This window comes from Salmo trutta, chromosome 12, assembly GCF_901001165.1.
Source record: "Salmo trutta chromosome 12, fSalTru1.1, whole genome shotgun sequence".
Taxonomy (NCBI): Eukaryota; Metazoa; Chordata; class Actinopteri; order Salmoniformes; family Salmonidae; genus Salmo; species Salmo trutta.
In genome coordinates, this window is record NC_042968.1 from 38,265,240 (window position 1) to 38,277,787 (window position 12,548).

Consider the following 12,548-nt stretch of genomic DNA (forward strand, 5'->3'; position numbering starts at 1 on the left):
GACAGAAGGCACCACTGTAGACTAAAGGGTTGAGGGACAGAAGGCACCACTGTAGACTAAAGGGTTGAGGGACAGAAGGCACCACTGTAGACTAAAGGGTTGAGGGACAGAAGGCACCACTGTAGACTAAAGGATTGAGGGACAGAAGGCACCACTGTAGACTAAAGGATTGAGGGACAGAAGGCACCACTGTAGACTAAAGGATTGAGGGACAGAAGGCACCTCTGTTGACTAAAGGGTTGAGGGACAGAAGGCACCTCTGTTGACTAAAGGGTTGAGGGACAGAAGGCACCACTGTAGACTAAAGGATTGAGGGACAGAAGGCACCTCTGTAGACTAAAGAGTTGAGGGACAGAAGGCACCACTGTAGACTAAAGGACTGACGGACAGAAGGCACCACTGTTGACTAAAGAATTGAGGGACAAAAGGCACCACTGTCGACTAAAGGGTTGAGGGACAGAAGGCACCACTGTAGACTAAAGGGTTGAGGGACAGAAGGCACCTCTGTAGACTAAAGGGTTGAGGGACAGAAGGCACCACTGTAGACTAAAGGGTTGAGGGACAGAAGGCACCACTGTAGACTAAAGGATTGAGGGACAGAAGGCACCTCTGTAGACTAAAGAGTTGAGGGACAGAAGGCACCACTGTAGACTAAAGGACTGACGGACAGAAGGCACCACTGTTGACTAAAGAATTGAGGGACAAAAGGCACCACTGTCGACTAAAGGGTTGAGGGACAGAAGGCACCACTGTAGACTAAAGGGTTGAGGGACAGAAGGCACCTCTGTAGACTAAAGGGTTGAGGGACAGAAGGCACCACTGTAGACTAAAGGATTGAGGGACAGAAGGCACCACTGTAGACTAAAGGATTGAGGGACAGAAGGCACCTCTGTAGACTAAAGGGTTGAGGGACAGAAGGCACCACTGTAGACTAAAGGGTTGAGGGACAGAAGGCACCACTGTAGACTAAAGGATTGAGGGACAGAAGGCACCACTGTTGACTAAAGGGTTGAGGGACAGAAGGCACCACTGTAGACTAAAGGGTTGAGGGACAGAAGGCACCACTGTAGACTAAAGGGTTGAGGGACAGAAGGCACCACTGTAGACTAAAGGATTGAGGGACAGAAGGCACCACTGTAGACTAAAGGATTGAGGGACAGAAGGCAGTCATATAGAGCGGAAGTTAACAGAGCTAGCTATTGAATGCAGGACAGTACTACCAGCACTAGGCACACGCACTACAATATACAAACAGAGGAGGGTATAGGACACAGCCTGTGCCCTGGCTGCACTGCGGTCTGCGCAGACACACACACACACACACACACACACACACACACACACACACACACACACACACACACACACACACACACACACCTCATCATTTACAGCTACATAACTTCTGTATGCCTTATGACTGGTGTACTTGAATTAAAGGGGCATTTTAAAATGTTTCAACTTCATCATCTACAGCACCATGTGTGAAAATGATGCGTTTCTATGTTTTTGTAATAAAGAATATAGAATATATTTTTTTCTTTAATGACATCATTGGTGTGCATCATGATTTTAACCAATTATAAGTAAGCATTGCGTTCTAAGTGCTTACTAATTGTCTACTAAAGCTTGATTAAAAATAACAAACCAATTAGTAGGCAACGCCTACTCATAATTGGTTAAAATCTGATGATGCACAGCAATGATGATGTCATTGGAAACACTTATCTCCCTCAAAAAACATTTCCTTGAGAGGAGGGGAAACATGCAATTTTCACATATGTTGATGTTTGGATAGTGCTGGAGAGGATGAATATGAAGTAAAAAATATATAAAATGTCCCTTTAAAAAGGAGGCTAACGGGGGGAAAAGGACCCAGGAGGCTAACGGGGGGAAAAGGACCCAGGAGGCTAACGGGGGATAAAGGACCCAGGAGGCTAACGGGGGGAAAAGGACCCAGGAGGCTAACGGGGGGAAAAGGACCCAGGAGGCTAACGGGGGATAAAGGACCCAGGAGGCTAACGGGGGATAAAGGACCCAGGAGGCTAACGGGGGATAAAGGACCCAGGAGGCTAACGGGGGATAAAGGACCCAGGAGGCTAACGGGGGAAAAAGGACCCAGGAGGCTAACGGGGGATAAAGGACCCAGGAGGCTAACGGGGGATAAAGGACCCAGGAGGCTAACGGGGGATAAAGGACCCAGGAGGCTAACGGGGGATAAAGGACCCAGGAGGCTAACGGGAGATAAAGGACCCAGGAGGCTAACGGGGGATAAAGGACCCAGGAGGCTAACGGGGGATAAAGGACCCAGGAGGCTAACGGGGGATAAAGGACCCAGGAGGCTAACGGGGGATAAAGGACCCAGGAGGCTAACGGGGGGAAAAGGACCCAGGAGGCTAACGGGGGGAAAAGGACCCAGGAGGCTAACGGGGGGAAAAGGACCCAGGAGGCTAACGAGGGGAAAAAGAACCCAGGAGGCTAACGGGGGATAAAGGACCCAGGAGGCTAACGGGGGATAAAGGACCCAGGAGGCTAACGGGGGAAAAAGGACCCAGGAGGCTAACGGGGGAAAAAGGACCCAGGAGGCTAACGGGGGATAAAGGACCCAGGAGCCTAACGGGGGAAAAAGGACCCAGGAGCCTAACGGGGGAAAAAGGACCCAGGAGCCTAACGGGGGAAAAAGGACCCAGGAGGCTGACGGGGGATAAAGGACCCAGGAGGCTAACGGGGGATAAAGGACCCAGGAGGCTAACGGGGGAAAAAGGACCCAGGAGGCTAATGGGGGGAAAAGGACCCAGGAGGCTAACGGGGGATAAAGGACCCAGGAGGCTAACGGGGGATAAAGGACCCAGGAGGCTAACGGGGGATAAAGGACCCAGGAGGCTAACGGGGGGAAAAGGACCCAGGAGGCTAACGGGGGATAAAGGACCAAGGAGGCTAACGGGGGAAAAAGGACCCAGGAGGCTAACGGGGGAAAAAGGACCCAGGAGCCTAACGGGGGAAAAAGGACCCAGGAGCCTAACGGGGGAAAAAGGACCCAGGAGCCTAACGGGGGAAAAAGGACCCAGGAGCCTAACGGGGGAAAAAGGACCCAGGAGCCTAACGGGGGAAAAAGGACCCAGGAGCCTAAAGGGGGAAAAAGGACCCAGGAGCCTAAAGGGGGAAAAAGGACCCAGGAGCCTAAAGGGGGAAAAAGGACCCAGGAGCCTAAAGGGGGAAAATGACCCAGGAGCCTAAAGGGGGAAAAGGACTCAGTGTGCAGCACACTCACCAGTCTTCCCGTGTACGTGTCTCTTCCCAGACTCCCTGAAGGCCACCATGGCTCTGAAAAAGGCTCTGAGGACGGCCCATCGGAAGGTGGCTGGGGGGTCGATGCCCATCAGGCCACAGATGAAGGCGTTTTTGCTGCTCTTCAGTAGGGCCACGATGTCAGGACGCATATGGTCCGTATTCTTCTCCCGGAAGTCCTGTGTGGGGATACATGAATGTGAGAGAGAGACAGAGATAAAAAAAAGGAGTGTGCATGAGAGTGAGAGAGAACAAGGGAGAGAGTGTACGTGTGAGAGAGAGGAGAGAGAGAGACAGATAAAAAAAGAGAGTGCGTGAGAGCGAGAGAAAGAGAGAGGGAGAACAAGGGAGAGAGTGTACGCGGGAGAGAGAGAAGAGTGTGTGTGTGAGAGAAAGAGCGAGAGAGAGAGAGAAGAGCTAAGCATTGCACTCAGTTCACCCTCAGTTTAACGTACACATAAGCTCAGCTTCAATACATCTTTCAGCTTTTAATTTCCTCTCTAGTGAGACTTTCATTGGAACAGGTAGGCAGCTTCTTGTATGGTATGGCAGAACTCCTGAGGTTTCCAAAACCATGTCACTAAAGAAGCTGTGTCATAGAGGATTGACTCAGTTTGAACTGGATTGCAACACCACTAATTAAAACCTTTCTTAATGCTCCTCTCCGCAGGGTAATTATATTGATTGATGCCTCAGATTGCCAATGTGGTTCCAACCAAGCTATGAAAAGTTACTTGGACTCCGTTCTATCCAAACACAACAATAGTAAATCCCATGGAAATGAACAGGTTGAATGAGTGCAAGAGAGAATGAAGCTTTTGTTGTTCGCAGGAGACGACATAGAAACAAGTTTAGTGAAACACGACTGCCCAGACCTGCACAATGTGGGACATATTCCTGGTTGCCAAGTCTGAGGTCTGGGTTATAGGACTCTGCAGCAGGGAACTGGGCCAAGAGAGTGATTAAGAAATCATCCTGTACAGGTATGTGTAAGTCGTCACAGCCCATTACTGTGTGTGTGTGTGTGTGTGTGTGTGTGTGTGTGTGTGTGTGTGTGTGTGTGCGCGCCTGTCAGCTACAGCATACTGTATGACCAAATGCATGAAACATCTTGCCTGACTTGAACTACCACCCCCCCCCCCAATAAAAGAAACTACCAGTGAGATATGAGGTGACCCCTATAACCTTAACACCACCGTGCTAACCTGAACCATGCTGGCTCGATGTTCTCTTTTCACATGGTCCTTTCCAGGAGTATTCCTGCCAGAGTAAACAGTAGTTTGTCCTACAGACATTTCCATTCCCCTCTATGGAATGATTTAAGCTAGGACGCTATGACACACATGAAGCTCTTGTTGACTCAGACAGTCAGACACTGACCTTGACCCCGTATTTGACCTTGCCGGCGTAGTGGCGGATGATGAAGGCGGGCTCCATGACTGCGGGGAACTCAATGTAGCCATTGCCCTCATGCTGCCGCTTGAACTTGTCCAACAGAGTCTGGTTAGAGGCCTGGGGGAAGCTGGGACAAGGATGGCAGGGGGGTTGGTGTCATCATAATGCATACACAAGCACAGACAGAGACAGAGACAGACACCTATTCATTCCGCTCCCCTCTTCTGGTCCCTACTGAATAATGATTCTGATTATACAGGAGCACAAAGACTTATGGGTGGTTCCAACTTCCACAACATCCATAGAATATAGTCACCCATGAACACTGACGTAAGGTCAGTTTTATATTTCCTTCGATAATGGCTAAGGCAAGGATTAATGGAGGGTGAACTGATCCTAGATTTACACCTAAGAGTCAAACTCTCCCCATAGAGAGAAGGTGGTTGGCCAGAGGAGGACGATAAACTCCTGCTTTCTCTCATGCCTTTAGAGACGCTGCACAGCAGTCCCCTGCCAGAAGTGTTCACAGTAAACCAACAGCTTACAGGAAGAGGACAGGAAGAGTGGGACAGGGGGAGGCTAAGGGGAACTTGAGCTATGAAAAACACAGAGCGCCATGGACTCGATTTCCAGCTATTTCAAGTAGGAGGAATTCAGTGCGTCTGGACCAGATCAAGAAGAAGCAGACCATTTAGTTACAGCACATGAAGAGGGAATTACCAGGATGTTGTATTGAAACAAAAATGTCAAATTTCAGCCATGCTTATGCATTAATTAAAACATGCTTATTAAAACGGTCTGTCATCAGACGAGGACTGTTAGGATATCAGGTTATGTATATTTCAAGACTTCATAGAGTATGCATTATGATGCGACCTGAATATCTCCCATTACAGAGTATCTTTGTTCTCCACTATAATATCACCTAGTCACAGTTACTTCCTTGCCAGTCTTATGGAGTGGAATCACGGGTCGTATTTTGACCCAGGTCGGACAGAGCTAGAGAGAAGCTGAGAGAGAGAGGCGCTGAGAGAGAGAGAGAGAGAGAGGCGCTGAAAGAGAGAGAGGCGCTGAGAGAGAGAGAGAGAGGCGCTGAGAGAGAGGCGCTGAGAGAGAGGCGCTGAGAGAGAGGCGCTGAGAGAGCGAGAGCGAGAGGTCTAATGGACTCACTTGGACTCCTCATCCAGCAGGTGGAGCAGGGCTGTGGGCTTCTTACTGATGAGGTTGATGCAGCCTGTGTTGTCGATGTAATCAATGTTGTGCCAGCTGATGCCCTCCGCCCTGTACTCCTCCTATACAGACAAATCAAATGCTATTTGTCACATGTGCGGAATATAACAGGTGTAGACCTTAACGTGAAATGCTTATTTACAAGCCCTTAACCAACAATGCAGTTAAGAAAATATATTTTTTAATCAAGTAAAATGAAAATAATGAGGCTATATACAGGGGGACCATGTACCGAGCCAATGTGCATCGGTACAGGTTAGTTGAGGTCATTTGTACATGTAGGTAGGGCTAAAATGACTATGCATAGATAATAAACAAAAGGGGGGGGGGGGGGGGGGGGTCAATGCAAATAGTCCGGGTGGCCACTTGATTAATTAATTGAACGCTGAGCTGTAGTCAATGAACAGCATTCTCACGTGTTCCTTTTGTCCAGGTGGGAAAGGGCAGTGTGAGTGAGACTGAGATTGCGCCATCTGTTGGGGCGGTATGGGAATTGGAGTGGGTCTAGGGTTTCAGGGATGAACAAATAGAAACATGAAGATGTGATCTTACAATGCTATGGTTCAACACTTAAGGTTTGGTCCTAGTAAGTCTAGTAAGAATCTTATCAACTAGTACCAAATACCCCTGAGCACCATAACATTGTATGGGACATCCCTCTCCTATGCTGTGTAAGTTCTACAGACGTTTGGGTTGTCTGCCACAACTGCAAAGTCAGAACACTATGCATATGATAGTGGAGTAGGGGATTGTCCGAACAAACATCAACCACATAACTGTCATTCACAACCTACATCACACATTTCATCCCAAGGACAGGTAAAACAAGACTGTGGCCTGTACTCTGTGTTTCTTCACTGTTGGCACTGGAGGTTGGTTGCACTTTAATTGGGGAGGACGAGCTCTTGGTAATGGCTGGAGCGGAATAGGTGGAATGCTATCAAATACATCAAAAACATGGTTTACATTTTGCCGTCCTCCCCTCAGAAGCCTCCACTGACTCTTGGCCTGAACAAACAAAACAACAGTGTTCCAGTAGTAGTGTTGATACTGGGCCTGAACAAACAAAACAACAGTGTTCCAGTAGTAGTGTTGATACTGGGCCTGAACAAACAAAACAACAGTGTTCCAGTAGTAGTGTTGATACTGGGCCTGAACAAACAAAACAACAGTGTTCCAGTAGTAGTGTTGATACTGGGCCTGAACAAACAAATCAACAGTATTCCAGTAGTAGTGTTGATACTGGGCCTTTCTGTTAGGCTAGAACACAGCACAACCCTTCCTTGTGCCTGCCTGGACCACCGTGCTGTGCCAGCCTGGACCACTTTGCGGTTTAATAATATGAAAAGCATTCTTAGCATTTTGCAGTGTTTCTCCCCTACTGCACGTCGTTTCCTTGACTCGCTGGGGAAAAGAACGGAGCAATAAAGGGCTAGAATCCCAGCGAGAGTTTCATCAAATCAATGGAGCCTCCTTTCCCCTCCTCTCTATTAGCCAAAAGACACAGTCAGCTGAACAAACCAGTCAATCTGTTATCCCTCTGCCCTCGCAAATAACGACAGGGAAATACCAGAACAAACCTCATTGGTGGCAGCATGGGCACTGAAACAATAACCTAATACGGTGGTTTATGATCCCAGTCTGCAGAAGAATGGAATGAACCAACGGCCCGGTCCTTCAATGCTTAACAAAAATGTTCATATTAGCCCGCCATGAACATTGTATAAGCTGACAGTGTTCATGGTTAGAATTTGGGAAAGGGTAGCTGATCCTAGATCTGTGCCTAAAAAGGGACCATATATATGTATTGTGTTTACACCACAAACACTGAACAAGGTCCTATAAAATGTTGTTGTGGATATTTCCGATATGGTAGGCTCAGGCTGATGTGTAACTGAATGTCATAGCAGATGCTGTATGTTTGTCTGTTAACCTCCATCTCTATTCTGCTTCTCTCTCTTGACTCCATCACGTCTCCTTCAGTGAGCATAGATCTATCTAACAACCTGAATGAACCCTGGTAGCACATGGACAAACCAGAGAACTACATTTACAACATCTCTATAAATGGTAAAAACACATACCGAACCACATACCATTAACCGTATAATGAGCGCTCGTGTGCGTGTGTGTGTGAGCGTGTATACACAAGTGTGTGATGTGTCTGACTATTCCAAGAATCCCTCCAGTGTGTAGTGATTTATGATGGTGATGTCATGCCTGCCAGATGTAGCTGGAGATGAGCCAACCTGACGTCTGTCAACTTTGTCTCCCCCGTCGCTTGTTCCGACGCACACACACACACTTCCTTTCATTGAGGGGCAACTAGCACCTCCCCTCGCGCACTGTCAGAGTTACCCAACACAAAGGAAACGGCTCAGTCCAACAATATTTAAAGGACTTGGCAAATGCAAATACAGGTTAGCTGAATATATCTCTTTAGACAGAATAATTATGGGGGAAAAAGCTCCTTGTTGCCACCTTGATATTGTCTCCATGTTGATCTGTCATCTATTAGGGCCACCACTAGGCCTTCACAACGCAGCCTCTCATCTCTCCGGTTTCCTACAACTAGATGTGCAGGTCAGTCACACTATCACAACAATACAATCCAGATATGCAAATAAATCCCCTGCTTTATTCAATTTCCCATGACCACAAGTAACCTGCCATCTGCTGACGTTGAGCCCTTGAACAATGCTAAAACGCCTCTACACCGTGACTGACCCTGGCCTCCAAACCATGGCAAATAACCCAGTCCTTATTTTCTGTTAACCAGAGGACTTGGACGTCTCCAAATGGGATCTTCCTGTCAACTGTGGCTCAGTTGCTAGAGCATGGTGTTTGCAATGCCAGCATGGTGTGTGCAACGCCAGGGTTGTGGGTTCGATTCCCACGGGGGGCCAGTGCAAATGTTTTTTTGTTTTTTTTAAATGCATGAAATAAAAATGAAATGTATGTATTCACTACTGTAAGTCGCTCTGGATAAGAGCGTCTGCTAAATGACTAAAATGTAAATGTAAATGTAAAGCACTGGGCAAAACATGCCTGGACAACTACGGTGAGTGCTTGGAAAAGGTAAAGCATTAGAATCGATGATCCTTGTGCTACTCAAGCAGTTCACATTCACAGCCCGATTCTTGGATGTCAACACGGTCACACATTGATGATGGGCTGGTGTGTTCTCATTCTAACAGGGTCTGAACATGCCTGTCTGCACAGAGAGCCTTTTAGTGTGACTTACAGGATCATACAATATGGAGACTTTTTCAAGTCAATCATTATCATGGACTTTGAGGGCATGTTGGTGCTTTATAGACTAGGACTTCAATCAGCCCCAGTTCAGTCAGTAAAACCATCAAGGCCCATGCTGTGTTCACAGTATGGACATGCCAACTTCAGCACAGCGTTACAACACGAGACAAGATGAGCAACACGATAGTGGTTAGCTAATAGCAGTAAGAAGACTGTTGACCCTGCTAGCTGGCTATGTACAGTACAGTAGACCACCATACTAGCTGGCTGTGTACAGTACAGTAGGCCACCATACTAGCTGGCTGTGTACAGTAGGCCACCATACTAGCTGGCTGTGTACAGTAGGCCACCATACTAGCTGGCTGTGTACAGTACAGTAGGCCACCATACTAGCTGGCTGTGTACAGTACAGTAGACCACCATACTAGCTGGCTGTGTACAGTAGACCACCATACTAGCTGGCTGTGTACAGTACAGTAGACCACCATACTAGCTGGCTGTGTACAGTAGGCCACCATACTAGCTGGCTGTGTACAGTAGGCCACCATACTAGCTGGCTGTGTACAGTAGGCCACCATACTAGCTGGCTGTGTACAGTAGGCCACCATACTAGCTGGCTGTGTAAAGTAGGCCACCATACTAGCTGGCTGTGTAAAGTAGGCCACCATACTAGCTGGCTGTGTACAGTAGGCCACCATACTAGCTGGCTGTGTACAGTAGGCCACCATACTAGCTGGCTGTGTACAGTAGGCCACCATACTAGCTGGCTGTGCACAGTAGGCCACCATACTAGCTGGCTGTGCACAGTAGGCCACCATACTAGCTGGCTGTGTACAGTAGGCCACCATACTAGCTGGCTGTGTACAGTACAGTAGGCCACCATACTAGCTGGCTGTGTACAGTACAGTAGGCCACCATACTAGCTGGCTGTGTACAGTACAAGTAGGCCACCATACTAGCTGGCTGTGTACAGTACAGTAGGCCACCATACTAGCTGGCTGTGAACAGTACAGTAGGCCACCATACTAGCTGGCTGTGTACAGTACAGTAGGCCACCATACTAGCTGGCTGTGTACAGTACAGTAGACCACCATACTAGCTGGCTGTGTACAGTACAGTAGACCACCATACTAGCTGGCTGTGTACAGTACAAGTAGGCCACCATACTAGCTGGCTGTGTACAGTACAGTAGGCCACCATACTAGCTGGCTGTGGACAGTACAGTAGACCGCCATACTAGCTGGCTGTGTACAGTACAGTAGGCCACCATACTAGCTGGCTGTGTACAGTACAGTAGGCCACCATACTAGCTGGCTGTGAACAGTACAGTAGGCCACCATACTAGCTGGCTGTGTACAGTACAGTAGGCCACCATACTAGCTAGCTGTGTACAGTACGCCACCATACTAGCTGGCTGTGTACAGTACAGTAGACCACCATACTAGCTGGCTGTGTACAGTACAGTGGACCACCATGCTAGCTGGCTGTGTACAGTAGGCCACCATACTAGCTGGCTGTGTACAGTACAGTAGGCCACCATACTAGCTGGCTGTGTACAGTACAGTAGGCCACCATGCTAGCTGGCTGTGTACAGTAGGCCACCATGCTAGCTGGCTGTGTACAGTACAGTAGGCCACCATACTAGCTGGCTGTGTACAGTACAGTAGGCCACCATACTAGCTGGCTGTGTACAGTAGGCCACCATACTAGCTGGCTGTGTACAGTAGGCCACCATACTAGCTGGCTGTGTACAGTACAGTAGGCCACCATGCTAGCTGGCTGTGTACAGTACAGTAGGCCACCATGCTAGCTGGCTGTGTACAGTAGGCCACCAGACTAGCTAGCTGTGTACAGTAGGCCACCAGACTAGCTAGCTGTGTACAGTAGGCCACCATACTAGCTGGCTGTGTACAGTACAAGTAGGCCACCATACTAGCTGGCTGTGTACAGTACAGTAGGCCACCATACTAGCTGGCTGTGTACAGTACGCCACCATACTAGCTGGCTGTGTACAGTACAGTAGACCACCATACTAGCTGGCTGTGTACAGTACAGTAGACCACCATACTAGCTGGCTGTGTACAGTACAGTGGACCACCATACTAGCTGGCTGTGTACAGTACAAGTAGGCCACCATACTAGCTGGCTGTGTACAGTACAGTAGGCCACCATACTAGCTGGCTGTGTACAGTACAAGTAGGCCACCATACTAGCTGGCTGTGTACAGTACAGTAGGCCACCCTGCTAGCTGGCTGTGTACAGTACAGTAGGCCACCATGCTAGCTGGCTGTGTACAGTACAGTAGACCACCATACAAGCTGGCTGTGTACAGTACAGTAGACCCCCATACTAGCTGGCTGTGTACAGTACAGTAGACCACCATACTAGCTGGCTGTGTACAGTACAGTAGGCCACCATACTAGCTGGCTGTGTACAGTACAAGTAGGCCACCATACTAGCTGGCTGTGTACAGTACAGTAGGCCACCATACTAGCTGGCTGTGTACAGTACAGTAGACCACCATACTAGCTGGCTGTGTACAGTACAAGTAGGCCACCATACTAGCTGGCTGTGTACAGTACAAGTAGGCCACCATACTAGCTGGCTGTGTACAGTACAGTAGGCCACCATACTAGCTGGCTGTGGACAGTACAGTAGACCACCATACTAGCTGGCTGTGTACAGTACAGTAGACTGCCATACTAGCTGGCTGTGTACAGTACAGTAGACCGCCATACTAGCTGGCAGTGTACAGCACAGTAGACCACCATACTAGCTGGCAGTGTACAGCACAGTAGACCACCATACTAGCTGGCAGTGTACAGTAGGCCACCATACTAGCTGGCTGTGTACAGTACAGTAGACCACCATACTAGCCGGCTGTGTACAGTAGGCCACCATACTAGCTGGCTGTGTACAGTAGGCCACCATACTAGCTGGCTGTGTACAGTACAGTAGACCCCCATACAAGCTGGCTGTGTACAGTACAGTAGACCCCCATACAAGCTGGCTGTGTACAGTACAGTAGACCCCCATACTAGCTGGCTGTGTACAGTACAGTAGACCCCCATACTAGCTGGCTGTGTACAGTACAGTAGACCCCCATACTCGCTGGCTGTGTACAGTACAAGTAGGCCACCATACTAGCTGGCTGTGTACAGTACAGTAGGCCACCATACTAGCTGGCTGTGGACAGTACAGTAGACCGCCATACTAGCTGGCTGTGTACAGTACAGTAGGCCACCATACTAGCTGGCTGTGTACAGTACAGTAGGCCACCATACTAGCTGGCTGTGAACAGTACAGTAGGCCACCATACTAGCTGGCTGTGTACAGTACAGTAGGCCACCATACTAGCTAGCTGTGTACAGTACGCCACC

The 12,548-nt window shown here is 48.7% G+C and overlaps 1 protein-coding gene across 12 annotated transcripts in view; it reads right to left on the bottom strand.

Moving 5' to 3' along the window:
- LOC115203512 (unconventional myosin-IXAa) overlaps window positions 1–12,548 on the bottom strand; it is a 200,586-nt gene that overhangs the window by 62,098 nt on the left and 125,940 nt on the right. For all 12 annotated transcript variants that reach the window (XM_029768256.1, XM_029768259.1, XM_029768263.1 and 9 more), the window contains 3 exons: window positions 5,854–5,975; window positions 4,669–4,810; window positions 3,272–3,467 (listed from right to left, as the gene is read on the bottom strand). In XM_029768256.1, coding sequence (XP_029624116.1) covers window positions 3,272–3,467; window positions 4,669–4,810; window positions 5,854–5,975 — 460 coding nt within the window. The remainder of the gene's footprint in view (window positions 1–3,271; window positions 3,468–4,668; window positions 4,811–5,853; window positions 5,976–12,548) is intronic.